Raw genomic sequence first — 23,185 nt, forward strand, 5'->3', positions numbered from 1 at the left:
GGCAGCATCCACACTGGCGATTCCACCATGTCATATCTCATCAGGGCACTGTCGAGGTTTCTTGGGAAGAAAGTTTTGATGGCTGACTTCATCCATCTGTTGTTGATCGCATGACTCTCCAGCTCATTTCCTCCCAATACATGGCCATGGACAGATCTCCATACCTTTTTCCTTTTGTTTCATTGTACTTCCCATAGTTGATACCAGCAGTCTGTTCATAGTTATTTCGTTTGTTAAAATTTATAATAAATAATGGAAGATTAATTGAAGCAGTGAGGCAGCAGTCTGAATTGTATCCCTTGGGTGTACTAAACCACTTGCCCTCTACTACATTTTTAAAGTGGATTTTTATACATTCCCACACCATATTGTATATTTTACAATGAAATGGATTTCAATATGGCTGTAACTTGAAGTGAAAAAAGTACTGTAGGTAGAATCGGATTGATTAGTACACAAACCTTATTTGTATGTAGTTAGGCATTGCAGTGTTGCATAAATAAATGGACTGAAGCCTTCAGATACTGCAACTTGTTTGGTTAAATATGTAATTGAGGAAGGCTTATTTATTGTTAAGTGTCTCTCTGGATTGTGTGTGAAACAGTTTTGCAAGTATCAGTGGGCAATGTGTAAGTGGTATCATTAGCCAACCCCACTTCAAATAAGGCACTTGAACAATTAAAAGCCAAATACAAAAGTAAAGAAAACCTATAAATTGTGAAGGAAAATGTATTTAGGGTGATATGACAATGGCACAAAAATTTTCTGCAAACTAGCACCCAAAGTTAACCTTGTTATTGTTGTTATGGTCCTCAGTCCACAGACTGGAATGATGCAGCTCTCCCTGTTACTCTATCCTGTGCAAGCTTCTTTATCTCTGAGTAGCTACTGCAACCTTCTGAATCTGCTTAGTGTACTCATCCCTTTGTGCCTCAGAACGTGTCCTACCAACCGATCCCTTCTTCTAGTCAGGCTGTGCCACACATTCCTCTTCTCCCCAATTTTATTCTGCACTTTCTAATTAGGTATGTGATCGACCCATCTAATCTTCAGCAATTTTCTGTAGCACCACATTTTGAAGGCTTCTATTCTCTTCTTGTCTAAACTATTTACTATCCATGTTTCACTTCCATATGTGGCTCCACTCCATACAAATACTTTCAGAAAAGACTTCCTGACGCCTAAATCTATATTCATTGTTAACAAATTTCTCTTCTTCAGAAACGCTTTCCTTGCCATAGCCAGTCTACACTTTATATCTCTCTACTTCAGCCATCATCAGTTATTTTGCTCCCCAAATAACAAAACTCATTTACTACTTTCAGTGTCTCATTTCATAATCTGATTCCCTCAGCATCACCTGATTTAATTCGACTACATTCCATTATCATCGTTATGCTTTCGTTGATGTTCATCTTATAACCTCCTTTCAAGACACTGTCCAATCTGTTCAACAGCTCTTCCAGGTCCTTTGCTGTCTCTGACAGAATTACAATGTCATTGGCAAATCTCAAAGTTATTATTTCTTCACCATGACTTAAATCCTACTCCAAATTTTTCTTTTGTTTCCTTTATTGCTTGCTCACTATACAGATTGAATAACATTGGGGACAGGCTACAATCCTGTCTCACTCCCATCCCAACCACTGCTTCCATTTTCTGCCCCTCGACTCTTATAGCAGCCATCAGCTTTCTGCACAATTTGTAAATAGCCTTTCGCTCAATGTATTTGACCCCTGCCACCTTCAAAATTCGAAAGAGAGTATTCCAGTTAACATTGTCAATAGCTTTCTCTAAGTCTACAACTGCTGGAAATGTAGGTTTGCCTTTACTTAATCTATCTTCTAAGATAAGTCATTCCCCCCTCCCCCATGAACCATGGACCTTGCCATTGGTGGGGAGGCTTGCATGCCTCAACGATACAGATAGCCGTACTGTAGGTGCAACCACAACGGAGGGGCATATGTTGAAAGGCCAGACAAACGTGTGGTTCCTGAAGAGGGGCAGCAGCCTTTTCAGTAGTTGCAGGGGCAACAGTCTGGATGATAGACTGATCTGGCCTTGTAACGCTAACCAAAACAGCCTTGCTGTTGTGGTACTGCGAACGGCTGAAAGCAGGGGGAAACTAGAGCCATAATTTTTCCCGAGGGCATGCAGCTTTACTGTATGATTAAAAGATGATGGCATCCTCTTGGGTAAAATATTCTGGAGGTAAAATAGTCCCCCATTCAGATCTCCGGGCGGGGACTACTCAGGAGGATATAGTTATCAGGAGAAAGAAGACTGGCGTTCTACGGATCGGAGCATGGAATGTCAGATCCCTTAATTGGGCTGGTAGGTTAGAAAATTTAAAAAGGGAAATGGATAGATTAAAGATATATATAGTGGGAATTAGTGAAGGTCGGTGGCAGGAGGAAAAAGACTATTGGTCAGCTGAATACAGGGTTATAAATACAAAATCAAATAGGGGTAATGCAGGAGTAGGTTTAATAATGAATAAAAAAAATAGGAGTGTGGGTAAGCTACTACAAATAGCATAGTGAAGGCATTATTGTGGCCAAGATAGACACGAAGCCCATGCCTACTACACTAGTACAAGTTAATATGCCTACTAGCTTTGCAGCTGATAAAGAAATTGATGAAATGTATGATGATATAAAAGAAATTATTCAGATCATGATGGGAGACGAAAATTTAATAGTCATGGGTGACTGGAATTCAACAGTAGGAAAAGAAAGGAAGGAAACGTAGTAGGTGAATATGGATTAGGGCTAGGGAATGAAAGAGGAAGCCACCTGGTAGAATTTTGCACAGAGCATAATTTAATCATAGCCAACACTTGGTTCAGGAATCATGAAAGAAGGCTGTATACATGGAAGAACCCTGGAGATACTAGAAGGTTTCAAAAAATGGTTCAAATGGCTCTGAGCACTATGGGACTTAACTGCTGTGGTCATCAGTCCCCTAGAACTTAGAACTACTTAAACCTAACTAACCTAAGGACATCACACACATCCATGCCCGAGGCAGGATTCGAGCCTGCGACCGTAGCAGCAGTGCGACTCCGGACTGGAGCGTCTAGAACCGCACAGCCACCGCGGCCGGCTAGAAGGTTTCAGATAGATTATATAACGGTAAGGCAGAGATTTAGGAACCAGGTTTTAAATTGTAATACATTTCCAGGGGCAGATGTGGATTCTGACCACCATCTATTGGTTATGAACTGTAGATTAAAACTGAAGAAACTGCAGAAAAGGTGGGAATTTAAGGAGATGGGACCTGGATAAACTGACAGAACCAGAGGTTGTACAGAGTTTCAGGGACAGCATAAGGGAACAATTGACAGGAATGGGGGAAAGAAATACAATAGAAGAAGAATAGGTACCTTTTTGGGATGTAGTAGTGAAGGCAGCAGAGGATCAAGTAGGTAAAAAGACGAGGACTAGTAGAAATCCTTGGGTAACAGAAGAAATATTGAATTTAATTGATGAAAGGAGAAAATATAAAAATGCAGTAAATGAAGCAGGCAAAAAGGAATACAAACGTCTCAAAAATGAGATCGACAGGAAGTGCAAAATGGCTAAGCATGGATGGCTAGAGAACAAGGGTAAGGATGTAGAGGCATGTCTCACTAGGGGTAAGATATATACTGCCTACAGGAAAATTAAAGAGATCTTTGGAGAAAGAATGAATATCAAGAGTTCAGATGAAAACCCAGTTCTATGCAAAGAAGGGAAAGCAGAAAGGTGGAAGGAGTATGAAATGGGAGATATGATACTGCGTGAACAGTTTGACAGAGCACTGAAAGACCTAAGTCGAAATAAGGCCCTGGGAGTAGACAACATTCCATTAGAAGTACTGACAGCCTTGGGAGAGCCAGTCCTGACAAAACTCTACCATCTGGCGAGCAACATGTATGAGACAGGCGAAATTCCCTCAGACTTCAAGAAGAATATAATAATTCCAATCCCAAAGAAAGCAGGTGTTGACAGATGTAAAAATTACCGAACTATCAGTTTAATAAGTCTCAGCTGCAAAATACTAACGCGAATTGTTTACAGTCGAATGGAAAAACTGGTAGAAGGCGAACTCGGGGAAGATCAGTTTGCATTCCGTAGAAATGTTGGAACACGTGAGGCAATACTGACCCTACGACTTGTCTTAGAAGAAAGATTAAGGAAAGGCAAATCTACGTTTCTAGCACTTGCAGACTTAAGAGAAAGCTTTTGACAATGTTGACTGGACTACACTCTTTCCAATTCTGAATGTGTCAGGGGTAAAATACAGGGAGCGAAAGGCTATTTACAATTTGTACAGAAACCAGATGGCAGTTATAAGAGTCGATGGACATGAAAGGGAAGCAGTGGTTGGGAAGGGAGTGAGACAGTGTTCTAGCCTCTCCCCCATGCTATTCAATTTGTATATTGAGCAAGCAGTAAAGGAAAGGAAAGAAAAGTTCGGAGTAGGTATATAAATCCATGGAGAAGAAATAAAAACTTTGAGGTTCGCCGATGACATTGTAATTCTGTCAGAGACAGCAAAGGACTTGGAAGAGCAGTTGAACAGAATGGACAGTGTCTTGAAAGCAGGGTATTAAAGTAATAAAGGAGTTTTGCTATTTGGGGAACAAATTAACTGATGATGGTCGAAGTAGAGAGGATATAAAATGTAGACTGGCAATGGCAAGGAAAGCGTTTCTGAAGAAGAGAAATTTGTTAACATCGAGTACTGATTTAAGTGTCAGGAAGTCGTTTCTGAAACTATTTGCATGGACTGTGGCCATATATGGACGTGAAACATGGACTATAAATAGTTTAGATAAGAAGAGAATAGAAGCTTTCGAAATTTGGTGCTACAGAAGAATGCTGAAGATTAGATGGGTAGATTACATAACTAATGAGGAGGTATTGAATAGAATTGGGGAGAAGAGGAGTTTGTGGCACTACTTGATTAGAAGAAGGGATCAGTTGGTAGGACATGTTCTGAGGCATCAAGGGATTACCAATTTAGTAATGGAGGGCAGCGTGGAGAGTAAAAATCGTAGAGGGAGACCAAGAGATGAATACACTAAGCAGATTCAGAAGGATATAAGCTGCAGTAGGTACTGGGAGATGAAGAAGCTTGCACAGGATAGAGTAGCTGCATCAAACCAGTCTCAGGACTGAAGACCACAACAACAACAACAAGATAAGTCATAGGGTCAAAATAGTCTCACGTGTTCCAACATTACTAGGAATTCAAACTTATCTTCGCTGAGGTCTGCTTCCACCAGTTTTTCCATTCGTCTGTAAAGAAAGTTAACCTTAAACAAACTAAACTTTCAAGGGATATGGTGGCAGCTCGTAACACTGTGTTCCTTTTGGTGCCATTTGACGAAACAAATAAAAAACTATACGCTTCGACTTTCTAAAATATAAAATGCAGATTCCTGTTCCTCGAGCTCCTGGTAAAGTGTGTGAAAGTACCTTTCTGTAACATATGATAACATTTTTCGGAACCGTAGTCTCATTTGTGTTGTCTTGCACTTCTGTCTTCCTTCTCTAATGCGCAAGCTGTCACTGGAAGCTGAAAACCATTTGAATATAATAAATCACATTTTCGAACAAATGTGGACACCAACATCCACATGTGTAAGCTGTCACGTTGTGTATGTGGATGTGCACTTTGCACATAAAACAATTGAAAGTCCTGTTGCGAAGATCGCAATTCCCGTGGAAAAAACAGTTGAGGACATCCATCCGAACTGAGATCAAATGACTTTAATTGACTTGCCGTGTCTTAGGCAACAGACAGTGTGAATGCACCTTGACGTGACATTGTAATTCCGTGATGGTACCGTGACAGGCAGTATTAATTGGCCTTATTAATATGAGATTTACAGTATACATTTGTTGTATATGCGTATGTAAAGTAACTGGTCCTCTTTTCACATACTTCTCTTGGCGTTTGTAGCAATACTCCACTATAGCTGTTAGTAAAACTCAAACAAGCAGAAACGTGTGTAAAACGAGGTGAATATGTGTTATACTCAAGTTCTGGCATTACAGTGAATTGTAGATAAGCAGCATCGTTCCAAAATCATTTGACTAGTCCGCTTTGATGTTAGGAACGTTCGCAGTAGCTTATGCCCATTCCATAGATATACATACACTATGGTATGTACCACAGACACCTACAAACCTCCTTGGTACGTACACATTTGGTGTTCTACATGGGATGTGTGAGCTTGTAATATTACCCATGATGCACCGGTTCCACTGGCCTCTGCTATGTGGATGAGGCCACTTGCACGAGATTCACGCGTACGATCACTGTTAGATGGAAAAGCTTGGATACTATACTCATGGCTATGAAAGTGCTTCACGTATGCGCAGATGACAGACTGAGAAGGGCAACTGACAAACAGCGAACAAACGTTGTAGTTCGTTAATCTCAAGAACAGTTAGTGGGTGGAACATCTGCTACAATCATTCTCTGTAATTTAAACAATAAGACGCTTCTATGAGGAAGTGAATGTAAAGCCTGTTTTACACTAGACTTGCGACTCTCACAAGGTAGTCCTTGTCTACTACAGCGCTCCATGCGGTAGAACGTCCAACCACAAAAAAGCGTTTGTATGGGACGTCTCTGTCACGTCGTCTGCTCTACGTGTTTCGTGCGATTGTTGATAACTTCCAGCATGTAAATCGGCGGCTTTAGTTCGCTTTCGAGACTTTCGGATATTTTATGTTTTTTAAGGGCTCTACATGTATTTGTGTTTTAGTTGGTCACTATGATGCTGCGTTTAATTGTTTTCATGCAGTTTATATGAACTATAAGTCGCTCGTTATAATAGCCGTTTAAATACTTCCAGAAGACAAGGCTCAGAATAACCCTACCCTAGCTGCGGCTTTCATTATAACGAAAAAATCGGAAGGAAGACTTGATAAAAAGAAGCTGCTTGGTTTGGCTTCGGCTGTGGATTCAAAGAATGGACTAGAAAAACGGCTGTTATTCCCACTTGATGAAGGAGTTGAAGCTGGAGGATCCACAACAGTATAAAATTTTGGTGAGAATGGAATGACAAGCTGTTATCCTTCACTGAACCCAATATTCGCCTGAGAGACACCGTTATTAGGGAAGCAATTTCGCCAAGCAGAAAGACTTTAAATTTGTTCGTATATTTTTTCTTATGATTGTTTGTTCAACTATATTAGCCGAAGATTGTCATATTTTATTCCTTTCCAGGTTAACAGTTACATTGCGACTTTTGGCAACTGGCGAATCTTCCAAGAGCTTATCGTTTGCCCATCGTATTTCAGTTTCGAGTCTGTCTAAATGGATGATAGATGTATGCTGTAAAATCCGTAACTTTTTGAGGGATAAGTATTTGAAGGCACGTGTTTCCTGTATTACTGAATCAAAAACAAAGGTGAGAACTTTCACTCCACTTCTACTTTCTTACAGGCTCCAACAACTGAAGAGGAATGGCTTAAAATAACCTTTGATAAATTGTGTAAGCGAGATAAAGCTTCAAATAATATTTACCAAAAATTGCAAATATTTCACGCGTTAACTCGTGTGAGACAAATAACCTGCTGTATTACGTTTCGCTGAGCAGGAGTGAGGTACAACATAATTCACATAGAACGTCGCGCCGTTTGTCTGCTGTGCTCCCCACTTGCCCAGATAGCACAGTAAGCTGGTTTCAAACTTGTTTCCAGATGTAAAGTTCAAGTATGTAAGCTTGATCAAAGTTGGAATATTCAGGCCTGTTAGTTGGATTCAAGCTTGAAACAAACATCAAAGTTGGCAGAGTTCAAGCTATATTTCAAGCTTGACTTATCAAGTTTGGCTCCAGCTGTATCTACACACGTGGAATACAGCCTGGTATTTACAGCTTGTTTTAAGCTATATAATTATTAATCTGAATTTATTGAACCTAATTAATTAAATAAATATCAGAATGGAAATGATGTGAAACAAACTATTAAGACATGTATGCTTAAAAATTTTTATTTTCAAAGTGTTTAAAATTGTTTTATTTTAAAATTTAATTATTCTGAAGCCCCTCCGGCCCCAGCACACAGACCAGAGCACGATCAAATATCGCTGACTTCTGCTGGTATAATGATCCTGTAACAGGTAAAAGAAAATGTTAGCCATACCTAAACATAAAAAATGTAAAAAGTTGAAACTGATCAACGTAAATATAATTTATGCCCCAGATTACCAAAATAACTTCAAACTCAGTGATGAAGTAAGAATCATTAACTAGTATAAACGTCACTGAGTAAGCAGCTGCTACTGGTGACTTCATTCCAAAGAGTTTTTAAAGTAATTTGAAATGACTTTTTGTTTGAAATTTTTAAAGTAAAGATTACATTTCGGTAATTTTGCGATGACTTCATGAAGAAGCCACACATCACTATTTCTAACAGTTTCAGGGCCATTTAATCTGAATTATAAAGAAACAATTACTTGAAATCATATACACCTCATACTGTAAGCTTATAAGGAAACAACTGTTTAGAAAAATGTAGACGTTTTATTCTATCCACAATTATGTTAGTGCAACTAAACACACACTATTTAAGCTAAATACAACATTAAAAAGGTACAAACATTCACAATAAACTCAGATTTTTTTTAAGTTCTAGTCAAATGAAAAGTGTCCCCTGTTGTTCATAAATGTTGGAATATGGTAAGCTTTCTCAACAGTATTACAATCATTCTCAATAGATTCATCCATTTCAGATCCAAAATTTGCCACTACTTTCCATGAAAAGTAATGTTACACTTATTGTGAATATGCTTAACTTTTGCCAAGCATGAGTCACAAGAAATTTTGTGTCCATCATCACAGAAAGAATTAAGAGCTTCAACAAAATCTCTCAAGACTGATGGCGCAATAACAGACTGCAACTCTGATTTTACTGTTGCCCCAACTTTAAGACTTCCTTGACTTGAATTTCTTGAGTATGTTTACTTTGTGCAAGAGTGTCATACTAACGGGAAGAAATTTCATATTACCGCAATTAAAGAGCAGTCAAAGCTACGTAATTAAAAAAGACTGACACCTACGTAGTGACTAGTTCTTGATGTACTTTTTCCCGTTCACCATGTCATTACGATTTGTATTCGCAAAGAAACTTTTCGCACTTCACGATTATTCATTCATGGTGTGACACACGCGAGTACTTACAAGTAAACAAATGTAATAGGGCGATATATATAAAAAGGCGAAATTTTAAAAAGGTTGTAATTTATTGGTGCCACATACTAGAGAGCTAGTTTGAAATGACCTCTTTTTGCTGAACAACTTGTAATATGTATTTTTAGTTGGTAATCCATTTCAGTTTCACCCAGGCTCAATTTTTCTACGTAAAAGAATATGATATTTCTTTATGTTACATAATAATATTTATCGTTTGTAATATTAACGTACCACTAGAGAAAAATGCACCAACGTACCTGTGATAAACCATGTATCCTCTTCAGACCCAGTGTAGCTGTAAGGCAGGAGATGCCACACACTTACCGAACTATTTTCCAGTATAAAACAAACTTCACAACAGTCAACGATCATTAACGCGCGTCACAAAGGTAAAATGGCTGTCAGTGCAACGCTTATAAACGCTTGTGGCGCTTCCCATGGACGTCTATGGAAGCTATGCTGCGCGCGCATCTGCTGTACAGCCTTCCAGGGAAATTACAGTTTATTTCAAGCTTGGGAAAATTATTTTAATTCAAGCTGAATTTTTACAGCTTGATGTAAACTGTGTAACAGCTTGATTTTTCAATCTTGAATTTTCAACTGAACCTAAACTCAATATCCACCTTGAAATAAGCTGTGTAACAGGTTGATTTTTCAATCTTGAATTTTCAACTGAACCTAAACTCAATATCCACCTTGAAATAAGCTTGAGTGCTAACTGGGTGGTCGTCTGCACTTGCGCGAAGCAGCTACATACACGTGAGAGTAGGGTCTATCTCCTATTCCGCCTTCTAGTGATCGTACGCGTGAATCTCGTGCAAGTGGCCCCATCTGCTGGCGGAAATGGTGCATCATGGATAATCTTGCAGACTGTAGAACAGGCTAAAATCAGTGATCCGGACCTATCTGGAAGTGCTCTAATATGTTCTTGTTCTCTCGCACCTGCACTCACGCATGACCCATAATGTGTCTTCTCACTAAAGGAAAAAACGTGAGTTAATCTAGTGAATTAATGTTGGCGGCAGAAAAGCAGCACTTCTGTTAGTCTGTCCATGGTTTCCAGCTTTTATAGTGATGTTATTTACACATGTAAGTAACTTACTTTCACATAAACTGCGCGAAAACAACTAAACACGACGTCACAGTGTCCGTCTAAAATTCAATTAAATGTAGTAATGATTACAAAAGGACATAAAATACTTGATAGTCACGAAAAGTCAATTTAAGCCGTCGGTTCACTTGCTACTTGCTAGAAGTTGACAACAAAAACAGTTGATACGTAGAGCAGACGACTAACTGGCATGTTTAATGTTAACGCTTTCTTGTAATTGGACCGCCTGTCACGTGGAGTAATACATGACGACTTTCTTGTTCTTGTCGCACGCCCCGCGTAAAATGTGAACGACACATTTGGAAGTTCTGCGATATGCCATCTTTGACTCTGTAATGTCAAAGAAGTTCATCACGAGCTTAGGACGGTGCACGTTGTGTTGTAGTGCTGTGTGTTGTGTATGTGTAGTTTTAGACAATGGCGAAGTTTGATTTGACGTCGACGTTAGGACAGTATTTGGATAGACATTTAGTTTTTCCATTGTTAGAATTTGTGTCAGCGAAACAGGTAACAGGAAGCAAATGTGTGAATGGGTGATACTTGTGCCATATGTAAGTATTGTCTTCAGGTTATGTTGTCCCTTTACAGATTTACGATGAAACGGAACTTTTACAAGGGAAGCTGGACATTCTCAGCAAGACAAATATGGTAGATTACGCGATAGACATACGAAAGCTGTTGTATCCGGATCAAGATGTGCCAGAGGTAATATGAATTTCCGATGCCTCCCTTGGTTGTGAACGCCACTGTTACGTTTTCGCCGTTCTTCTGAGTGTTTACATCACCACTGCAAGATCATCCATCAACTGCTCCGTGCGGCGCCAGTGTTTCTGTTCATACTTTATCATATTTGCAACCCTAGGCACTCTGTGTTGTTTCCAGAATTTATTCACTTAATGTTAATTCGAAATGTCCTTACACGACACCAGTTCTTACAAAGTGCAGCCTGTGGTTATTATCTAGGACAATGAACAATAATTGTCTTGCACATAACTATTCTGTCAGCCTTTCGAAAATACTATTCGTAATTTAATGAACTTGGAGGCTGCTCAGCACGCCGAGTCATGGTAATAAGTTAGCTGTTGGTGTGGTACGTAACACAGGTTCTCTGAAAAACCCTAATACTTGCATACGAAATGAATGTTCCGAACACGAGATTAAATCTGCCACAGTTCACTGTGGAATTGTTTTGTGGCAAATATTAAAATATTCTGTATGCATTCCAACCAGTTGGAACGCAAAAGTGAGGTGTTTTGTGCATGAAATCATAGACAAATAGGCTATGTTACTTGCATTGTGCCATATTTAATCTTAATACATTTGTTGCAAAGTATGTTTGGCAGTTGGCCTACTTGAACATTGTGCGTAAACATCAACACTATGGTTTGGTCTTCAATGAGGATATTAAATGCATTGCAACCTTGTGTTAACTGTTTTAATCCTTAGCACTGAGACTCTTAATTAGAAAACCATTCAAATGTTGGGCTGCACCATGATATGAGACCCCCTGAAATCTTGGTAGGGGTGACACTGATCTGTAGTGTATCCTGCGTGTTAGGTGAGATTGCAAAGTGATAATTAGTTCAAGAGTTGACAAAGCTAACGAATGTGAATGCTAAATAAAGTTTCTGGTAACAGATTGACTGGTAGTGTATCCTAATGTTTACGTTGACATCATATTTAATTCCACCACAAAAAATAAACCTGTAAGATAAATTGAGAAAATGTGTGCTAGGTAATGAACACAACTCCACATATTTTGATGAATGTTGTGTAGCCTATGTATATTGTACATGAAGTTCAAAAAAAATTGTGGAATTACATGGAGTAAGTCAGTGTGATTTACTCTTCAAAACACTGTTCCAAATCAACTGTAAGTTAACAGGTGATTTCAGCTAAATGAACCAATACCAGATATTGGCTTTGTCTCGTTAACATAATGATGATGTGGCAAGTGTTGTCATCAGTGTGCAAACAGAATGAGAATGGAACACTGAGTCTGTATTAGTTTTTGGAATGTAGCTTGTGCCGACACACTGATCTGAAGCATGACCCGAAACACACGTTAGGTTGGAAGATAACAGTTTGATTGTGAGCAGTGAAGCCTATCAAGCGCTTCATTTAATCCAACTACTTTCGTTTGGGAGCATGGTGATATAAATAATTACCTTGACTGGCCATCTAAATTTGCATTTTCCACTGTTCCCTTTGGAAAGTAAATGGTTGATTTTCTTACGTACACAGTGCTTGAACTCTGTCTATAATGATTTCATTGTTATGGATTGTTAAAGCCCTTAACTATTTATGTCATACAATGGTCAATAGTGAATGGGGTGACTGATCGGCCATCTTTACACATTTGGCTCACTGCTCCTCAGGAAGAATTTACTGACATGTTCAGTATTATTTGTGCTGTTCCACCACCGGGTCTAGTGTAGCAGGGGATACAACCCGTCGGCTTTGGACAATGACGTCACAAGTCACCAGAGAGCAGTTTACCATTTTCGCTTTTGCTGTTATGTTTCAGTTTCGTTTTTTTACTGATTGCTTAATAAAGTAAATCTGTTTATTCTATCTTGTGAGATTTTTTTTTAAAAAGCCAAAAAACACTTATCAGCCACTGAAGGGAGCTACAACAAACACTAAGAAGAATCGCTTCTCGATTGGCGACTTGTGACGTCATTGTCCAAAGCCGACAGGTTGTATCCCCTGCTACACTAGTCCCCCACCACCACACACTGACATACCCCGGACACTCTCAAATCTTCCAAATGACTGCACACTTGCATGGCTGATATAAAAGATTGCAAGCACAGTTAAGTGCCACTCACCTTCAAAATATCATGAATAGTTTCATTAATTGTCACACCAGCGGCTATCGCAACTATAAAAGGATAAAGTAAATGGTCATGAATTTCAGCAGAATTAATATTCACCCTTGTGAAAAACTTTACTGTGGCATGTTGTACAGTGACAATGCACTCTTTTTCACTCTCTGTTGCAGTTCTTGAATGGTTGGAGACTGCAACATACCCAGATCGCACACTTCTCTCCAAACGCCTCTTCTCGTGTGAAGTGCAGACCTTGAACCCAACATGCATTTAGTAGTTGCTGATAAAAAAAAAAAATAATTTTTATTTATACCTTGTTTAGTTGCCAAAACTACTAATATAAATGGATCAGCAGTTTTACATGTGTGAGAGGTTCAAGCTCCTTACAACACACGAGGAAAGTTATGTGGAGGGAAGGATTGAGCTGGGTTTGCTGCATTTTCTCTGCATTCAGACTCTTCAACAGAGAGAGAGAGAGGTGCACCCCACTGTTGCACAGCATTTCATAACAAAGTTAGGGCCAACAGAGGTGTCTGAGTCCACCCATCTGCATTGACCCGTAACATAATGGCGTGATGTATGTGATGTCATTATGGTGCGAAGTTTTTTGAGTTGGTTGTGTTTGTAGACGTTGTGTTGGTATTTGATGGTGCCCTCTGGTGGTGGGTGTGCCTAGTTTAACTTGTGGTATTGGGTTCATTTGAGTTTTGGTTGTCCTCATGGTAACGCAGTTTTGAGTGTAGGTACTTGGTGCGGTAACGTGGGTTGTGGAAGTGTGTTCAGTGAGTGATTAAGGTTCATTTTTGTTTACGTGTTTGTCGTTTTTGTTAGGTCCAATTAGTTTCGTGTTTGTTGTGCAGAAAGAAGTCTTTTTTGATGGGTATGGATATGACTGTGAAGTTCACAAGTATATCATTACATTTTGAGATGGGTGATGACATGATGTCTGTCATACAGTTTCTGTAGATGTTTGGTCTTATTGCTGAATGTTGTGTGTCAGGTTTGTGGCTTAGTGTGGCATTGCCGGTGCGTGCACGTGTGTGTGCGTGCCTAGATGGTATTGCTGGCTTTTGTTGGCAAGTAATTTTTGTTTTGGTGGTAATTGTGATGTTTTATGTGTTTATTTATGGTAGGTCGGTTGTGTTATAATTAGTGTAGTTAATATAGGGTATTTGGGTTTTTAAGTTGTGGGGGTTTTGATTCCACTTCTTGGAGTTGTAAGTGTTTGTTTTTGGGCTGTGGTTGAGCTATATAGGTCAAGGGAAATGTAAGATCCCTGTGGTTTTGTTGGTGTAGCGGAATGCTGTAATTTAAATTTTTTTATATATTATTTGTCTGCCATCTGCATTGACCTGTAACATAGTGGTGTGTGTGTGATGTCATAGGGCATATTTTGTCCCTGCCCTAAACCCCAATTTTCCAAGGTTGACCTGTTATTTTTTTTTTTTTTTAAGGTGTTATTGTGTCATTTTTATTTTTGTTCACAATCCTTGGTGTATACATGGGAAATAGCCATTCCACCATATTGATGACGCCATGGGTCAAAGCAGATGGGTGGAATCGGATGCTTCTGTAATGCCCAAAGTTTTTCACAAAGGAGAATGTTAATGCTGTTGAAATTCATGACCTAAGATGATGATGGTCCTTCACTGTCAAGAGTGAAGCTTTACACATATAGCAATAATTACATAGAACAGATTCCTACTAACCACATGGAGGAAGCCCTGCAGAGAGGCACATTTAAAGTACATTTAATGGTAAATTGAGTTATCGGACAAAGTGTTTCCTGAGACATAAAAAAAAAAACACACACACACACACACCTGAATTCCTGCACACACAACTCAAACGCACTATCATGTCAAGGTGCTGAGGGCCAAGCATGGTGAGCAGTAGTCTCAGCTGGAGTGATTAGTGGGAGGGGGAGACATAGCAGAAGATTCTGTAATGAGGCCGGTGGGAATGTGTGCGGACAAGATGGTGTACTGTGAAGTTCACTCAAGGGGGGGGGGGGGGGGGGGCGACAAACTGTGTGCATGTGCACTACGTGGATTGCTGGTGTGGGGGGAGGGGGGGTGAAGTAGGGGGAGAGAAGAGGATAAAGGCAGATGACGTGGAGTAGCGAAAGTTTGCAACTCTTCATGTGAGCTTCAATCTCTCTCATTTTAACTTCAATGTACTAGGAAACGTCTGGTAGAATGTAATGAATTTAGGGGTAAAGGGGACCACTCACCGAATAGCAGAAGCACTGAATCGTTGATAGGCACACACAAAAGAGAAAAAAACTTGCTAGCTTTCTTGAGCCTGGGTACACACACACACACACACACACACACACACACACACACACACACACACACAACCTGCTTAGTGCTGGTTGGATGCACAATGCCGTAACTGCTGTTCAAGGGGGTGGCGGGACTTATACATCTCCATTTATACTCCGCAAGCCACCCAACGGTGTGTGGCGGAGGGCACTTTACGTGCCACTGTCATTACCTCCCTTTCCTGTTCCAGTTGCGTATGGTTCGCGGGAAGAACGACTGTCTGAAAGCCTCCGTGCGCGCTCTAATCTCTCTAATTTTACATTTGTGATCTCCTCAGGAGGTATAAGTAGGGGGAAGCAATATATTCGATACCTCATCCAGAAACGCACCCTCTCGAAACCTGGCGAGCAATCTACACCACGATGCAGAGCGCCTCTCTTGCAGAGTCTGCCACTTTAGTTTATTAAACATCTCCGTAACGCTATCACGGTTACCAAATAACCCTGTGACGAAACGCGCCGCTCTTCTTTGGATCTTCTCTATCTCCTCCGTCAAACCGATCTAGTACGGATCCCACACTGATGAGCAATACTCAAGTATAGGTCGAACGAGTGTTTTGTAAGCCACCTCCTTTGTTGATGGACTACATTTTCTAAGCACTCTCCCAATGAATCTCAACCTGGTACCCGCCTTACCAACAATTAATTTTATATGATCATTCCACTTCAAATCGTTCCGCACGCATACTCCCAGATATTTTACAGAAGTAACTGCTACCAGTGTTTGTTCCGCTATCATATAATCATACAATAAAGGATCCTTCTTTCTATGTATTCGCAATACATTACATTTGTCTATGTTAAGGGACAGTTGCCACGCCCTGCACCAAGTGCCTATCCGCTGCAGATCTTCCTGCATTTCGCTACAATTTTCTAATGCTGCAACTTCTCTGTATACTACAGCATCACCCGCGAAAAGCCGCATGGAACTTCCGACACTATCTACTAGGTCATTTATATATATTGTGAAAAGCAATGGCCCCATAACACTCCCCTGTGGCACGCCAGAGGTTACTTTAACGTCTGTAGACGTCTCTCCATTGAGAACAACATGCTGTGATCTGTTTGCTAAAAACTCTTCAATCCAGCCACACAGCTGGTCTGATATTCCGTAGGCTCTTACTTTGTTAATCAGGCGACAGTGCGGAACTGTATCGAACGCCTTCCGGAAGTCAAGAAAAATAGCATCTACCTGGGAGCCTGTATCTAATATTTTCTGGGTCTCATGAACAAATAAAGCGAGTTGGGTCTCACACGATCGCTGTTTCCGGAATCCATGTTGATTCCTACAGAGTAGATTCTGGGTTTCCAAAAACATGATACTCGAGCAAAAAACATGTTCTAAAATTCTACAACAGATCGACGTCAGAGATATAGGTCTATAGTTTTGCGCATCTGCTCGACGACCCTTCTTGAAGACTGGGACTACTTGTGCTCTTTTCCAATCATTTGGAACCCTCTGTTCCTCTAGAGACTTGCGGTACACGGCTGTTAGAAGGGGGGCAAGTTCTTTCGCGTACTCTGTGTAGAATCGAATTGGTATCCCGTCAGGTCCAGTGGACTTTCCTCTATTGAGTGATTCCAGTTGCTTTTCTATTCCTTGGACACTTATTTCGATGTCAGCCATTTTTTCGTTTGTGCGAGGATTTAGAGAAGGAACTGCAGTGCGGTCTTCCTCTGTGAAACAGCCACTCGGCTCTGTACCAAAGGGGGTGGCTAGAGAGAGAGAGAGAGAGAGAGAGGCGGGAAGTAGGAAGAGGGGTTGAGGGTGAGTAGCTAGCGGCTTGTAGGGAGGCAGCTAGTTCACTGGCTGGGAATGTGAGAATGAGTCGTGGCATGTGTACGAGCTGGACATGCGATGCATTGTCTTGTACCCAGTGGGGGATGTGAAGACATGAGTTAGGAGGAGGTTATAGGACAGAGGAAGGAGAGACTTGGTTGGAGTGGATTAACGGAGGTTGAGGCTAGAAGGGCTATGAGAGCATACAATATGTTAGAGATAAATCCCATCTGCGTAATTCAGAAAAGCTGGTGGTGGAGGGAGAGATACAGATGGCTCAAGTTCTCAAGCAGCCATTGAAATAGGGCATGTTGTGCCAATGGATGGTCATCTTTATTCTTTGCCATTTTTGACAGTGGCCATTCATTCAGATGGGTACTTACATAAAAAAGACTGTGCAGTAATTGCAGCAGAGTTAATATATGACATGGTTGGTTTCATAGGTGGCCCTGCCTCTGTTGTTGTAAGATACTGTGCAGGTGGATTGGGCAGGTCTTGCAACTGGGTCTTCCACAGGGACATGATCCCTGTGGCAATGGGTTAGGGATGGACCGTGGTGTTTTGTAGATCAGATGACAAATCTGTGAGCTAGGTTTGGGGGGGGGGGGGGGTCTGTCTGTGAAGGTTCTTGTCAGATCCTCAGCATACTGGGCGAGGGGGGGGGGGGGGGGGGTTCTCATCAACACAAATATGCCATCCGGGGTCATTTCACTGAAAATCATCAGATTTTATCCAAAGTAGGTTGCATCATGGTTACAGATTTTAATGAAATTTAGTACAGTTAATGCCTGCACTAAAATAAGTTTGTATTTCAGGTATTGAAATTTGAAACACCCAGAAGGCTGAGCTAGGCTCTCCCAAAGTAAGACTGAAGCGTCCGATCCTGCCAGTCTGCTTTGACCCACGACGTCACAAATATGGCGGAAACGACCATAAACCACGATTCCAATATGGCGCATATCAAGTTGTTACGTACACATTATGAGGACAAAAATACATCGAAAAACAAACACACACACATTCCACAAAAAGCCTAATGACACTAACAGGACAAACACAGGAAATAGGGGGGTTTTGGGTGATGACAAACTAAATATAAACAAATTTAGACACCCACCTCCATACAAAACCACACAAAACGATGAAAAAAACCAACATCACAAAACTCCCCAAATACCACTAAATACAATATCATCTGGAATCGAACACTTCCCTTGATCTATATAGCTCAACAGCAGCTCCCGATCCCATAAATTGGGATCGAACACTTCCCTTGACCTGTTATCCTTACGACATCTCCACATACACATCCCTGGTCCGAGACGCCGGAACTTTAAGTAAGCCTCATTTCTTCATGACATACTGAACACTTCACGACTTCATCCAAAAATCCGAATAGTTGAAGGAATTTTATTAGAGACAAAGCACTGTCCCCCATCATAGCCGACAACTGAAAACTGTTGACCCTGTCAGTCATATCCATACCTACCAAAGAAGTAAAAAAATCAGTTTACCAAAATTCACACACGACGCTACACTTGCAAACTAAACCGAAAACATCACCTAACACACCACCAGAGAGCACTACCGATCGCATCAAAACGACACCTACAAACATGCCACTCTCACAAACTAAATTCCGCGCCACTGTGACGTCACACACCACAACAGCCTTACGTGACGGGTCAAAGCCGACGAGCAGGATCGAACGCTTCGGTAAATATTGTAAATACCACAGAATTTGACATAAGAGACTCATTATTCTGCAGCATATTCAACCTGAATTAGAAATAATGTTTCATATTCTGAACACATCAATCATCATGTAAATAGAAAGTTACATAGGAAGCACATGCATTGAAGATTGGTGCCTTTCCTCACTTGGACTGCAGAAAGTTGTTAAACAACTGGAGTATTTCAATTTCAATTGCCCTGTCCAGTGCATAAACACAATATTTGGTTTTAGAATGTTCCTGAGTTTCGCCCAGCTGACTTCATTGGTTAAAAAGTAAGCTTTAGCTGGTCCAGGTGGATGCAGATACTTCACCAAAACATCTCTGTCCTCTTCAGAACAGTCCATAACAAAGGCAAGGTACCACTTAGAATCGTAGACACAAATAACGTAAGAAGACGGCGTGATATCCTGCAATGATACTTCTTGGTATTGTACTGGAGACTGTTGTGCCTCTGCACTGTGTGTGAGATAACCCATATCATATCTCACGGAGCATGAAGTTCATTACGTCTTAACATCATCATTTTAAGCAGTTATAAAGTGGTGGTACTGTCTTGCGTTTGGAATTGTTCTGCACTGATAAAATCTTTCATTCAGTAGCATTGCACTGTTATTTTCAATGTCTTCTGAGGAGACATAGCATAACTGAATACCCTTTATTTATCTCTTGTGATCCAAATTCAAAAAGTGTTTGTGCAGTGAGGACTGGGTGGTGAAGTTCTTGAAGACTCCTCCTGGCAGCCAGTCTTTTGACTGCCCCTCCCCCCTAACTCCATCACAGGCACTCTTCCCATGGCTAGTGGCAAAGAAGTGCCACTCAACATCAATTCCGCAGTCCTCAGAATGTAGTGTCGGATTTTTAAATTTTTCTGGTTTTTATATTGAGCTGATGCTCCATCTGAAAAGTAACGAATTTTTCCTAAGGGTGGTATTGCATCTTTTACATGGGGAATAAATGTTTTCTGATAATAATATCCTGCAGCTGTTGTGTGAATGAGATAAATCACTTACTATGCACATTGTCTTTACAGTTGATGATGCTGATCCTGATTTTGATAGGATGCAACGTGGCCTGGTTGCTGCCAGTGAAATACTTGTGCTGCATCTTGTACAATAAATGAGTAATTCTCAGAAAATCTCCAATCACAGTACACTCTGTTGGGCCAAGTGTTTCTTTCAGTGAAGTTAGATAACATGATTGTTATTTTGCTATAAAATGATGACTTTTCAGCAATTCCAGTTTGTTGCAAAAATTGTACATGAAATCAAGTATTTCCACCACTGATATCAATGTACACCAATCTGTTGTGATCCACTGCATATACTGGACATCTTCAGCCAAACAAAGTGCTTCTGAGTCTGCAAGAAGAGCTGAAATATGTTGCACTCCAGGGCACTTATCACACTTTTATAACATACAGTCCTTGCTCTCTGTAGAGTAGACAATCTTCTCAAGTAAGTCTGTAGTTATCTTAATAAGCTTGGCAACATCTAACATCAGCTTCTTGTTCTGGTGATAAATGCGCACACACACACACTCACACACCATGGGTTCCATGAACATCTGCAAGTACACACCATTTGGGACGCAACTCTGCAGATTTCAAGAAACCAATTTTATAAGTGGAAAACTTCTCTTTGAAGGCTGCATACGGCTCCTTCAAATTCAGTAAAACAAGGTGATTCTGCTTGTGTTCTTTAACACCACATTCCGATCAGACCGAAACAAAGCATTTCATCTCTGGACACAAACAACTGAACTCATCATCTTCATAAAATGTACAAACAGCATGTTGTACAATATCACATAAAGACGTACATCCATGATGCGTCACATCAGGCAAGATTCCTTGTTTTACCTTCAGAGGCGTGGCCTTACGAACCAAATATTATATATATCATTCTAACTGATAATTTAGTATTGGGGCATATGCAGAGGGTATATACTGGCAACTTACAATAGCCTGTTGCAGTGCATGCTCTACAAAATGACATTAATGCCCTTGGCACCTGTTTCACCACACGCACCATCTGGATTCTTCCCCCAGATAACAGTTTCTCAAAACTCTGCAGGTGGGAACTAGCACTACATGTCCTTGGTTCTCGCCACCCATATGGCCTTAATTTACATTAATTTCTTCTGTCTCAGCTTTTCTTCACTGTAACAATTCTTTGCTTCACTCCGTTTTAGTTTTCTACATTTTCCATAGTCTTTCCTGTCTATTTTTCACCACCCCCTGCCCCTCCATTACGTACAATGCTCTTAGCTTCTCACTCTTATTAACTCGTGCACGATGTTTTAATAGTAATCTGTCTTCTATATTACCCTGTCTTCCACCTTTTAGCTCTCAGGCTTTCAAATCTCTTCCGATGCAGTCCCCAACAATCATTCTTTCTTTCTCATCCTATACAGTAAGTCTCCCTTGACCCGCAGTTCTGGGAGACTTTCCCAAAATCCACCCCTTTTCCTAGACGTCTCCAGTTCGTTTCCTTCACTCTTCTTCCTTCCCCTTCAACTCTTCTACCAGGAGGAGGAGCCACTGGCTCCAAAAGCTTGCCAGTCACACCAGTCTTTTGTATGTGTGTGCTGCCACCACTTTGTGAGTAGACTTTTTATCCATCCAATTATTTAATTTTATCAATAATTGATTGTTTTCGTTGTTATATTAAACCATATAAAGAAACTTTTTGCTTCCTGTTCTGTAGATATGACTTAAACCACTCATATTCTGTTCCATTTATACTGTAGAATTGTAATTTCTGTAACATAACGTCATGGTTCATGCAAACAATTGCTTTGGATAAGTCACAGAAAATTTCTGTTGGAGACATTTCACTATGTGAAGGTTCTACTATGTGGCAGGAAAATTGTTTATTGCTGTTTCAGTAGAACATCATTTTTGAAATCCAAACTGTGACTTACTAAGTATCCCATTACTGTTGAGATGGCTAACCACTCTTGAGTACATTACATTCTTGGCGATTTTTGAAAATGCTGTAAGCAAGGATACTGACCAGTAATTATTGACGTCTGTGGTGTCCCCTTTTTTGTGGAGAGGCTTGACAATGGCATATTTTAACCTGTATGGGAAAGTACCTTGAGTTAGTGATACATTACAGATGTGACTCAGAACATCAGCTGTAACTGCTCCACATTGTTTAAATATCTTGTTAGAGATGTCGTCTAATCCAACAGAAGATTTATTTATCAGAGATATAGTGGCTTTCCGTATTTCACAAGATGTTGTGAGATGAAAATTGATCTGACAAGGATTTCTCAAAACTGGCTCTTACATGTACTGCTTGGCTTGTTGTTTTGAACTTTTCCCACCAATTTTTTCACCCACACTTTAGAAATGGTTGTTAAATACATTAGCTACTTGTGTACTGTTGGTTAAGATGGTCTCATTCTCTTTAATAGTAATACTACCTACCCCAGTGGTTAATTTTCCTGTCTCTCTTCTGACATCATTCCGTAGTGATTTGATTTTATTGTCCAAGTTATTGATTCCATCTCTAATATACATATTTTTTGATTTTCTGACAACTTTTCTCAGTATGTTACAATAATTTCTATAGTGTAAAATTACTTCTGGGTCTTCACTAATTATTGCTCTGTCATAAAATTTTCTTTTTCTTTCTGAAGACACTTTAATACCTTTAGTAATACAAGGTTTCTTTGAAAACTGTTTGGCGTTACATTTAGTAATTTTTTTGGGGCAACAATTTTCAAAAAGGTATATAAATTTATCAAGACATCTTGCATTTATCATTGTCATTTGGCTCATTATATACATCTCCCCAATTATCGTTTAAGTGCTGTATAGATACCAGGTTGACCAGCCTTACACTTTTACTTCATGGTTTCTGAACTGCACACCATGATAAGTTTTGTAAGTTAATCAGTTGTGCATCGTGGTCTGAAAATCTATTTATCACAGGGAAAGCGTGTGTTAGTTTTACTTCCTCTTGCTGCACAAGTACATTATCCGTTAGTGCTGCCGCGCAAAGTGGCCACACAGTTTGAGGCGTCATGTCACAGACTGCATGGCCCCTCCCGCCAGAGGTTCGAGTCCTCGCACGGGTGTGTGTGTTGTTCTTAACATAGGTCAGTTTAAGTTAATTTAACTAGTGTGTAAGTCTAGGGACCGATGACCTAAGCAGTTTGATCCCTTAGGAATTCACACAAATTTGATTTTTTTGTTA

At 40.2% G+C, this 23,185-nt stretch overlaps 1 protein-coding gene across 1 annotated transcript in view; it reads left to right on the forward strand.

Annotated features, from left to right (window-relative positions):
• The first annotated feature begins 10,650 nt into the window (after positions 1-10,650).
• The window catches only part of LOC124605757 (eukaryotic translation initiation factor 3 subunit E), a 37,733-nt gene continuing 25,198 nt past the window's right edge, over positions 10,651-23,185 (forward strand). Inside the window, exons 1-2 of the mRNA XM_047137643.1 lie at positions 10,651-10,814; positions 10,896-11,012. Coding sequence (XP_046993599.1) covers positions 10,725-10,814; positions 10,896-11,012 — 207 coding nt within the window. The 5' untranslated portion in view covers positions 10,651-10,724. The remainder of the gene's footprint in view (positions 10,815-10,895; positions 11,013-23,185) is intronic.

Source organism: Schistocerca americana, chromosome 3 (genome assembly GCF_021461395.2).
Source record: "Schistocerca americana isolate TAMUIC-IGC-003095 chromosome 3, iqSchAmer2.1, whole genome shotgun sequence".
NCBI lineage: Eukaryota > Metazoa > Arthropoda > Insecta > Orthoptera > Acrididae > Schistocerca > Schistocerca americana.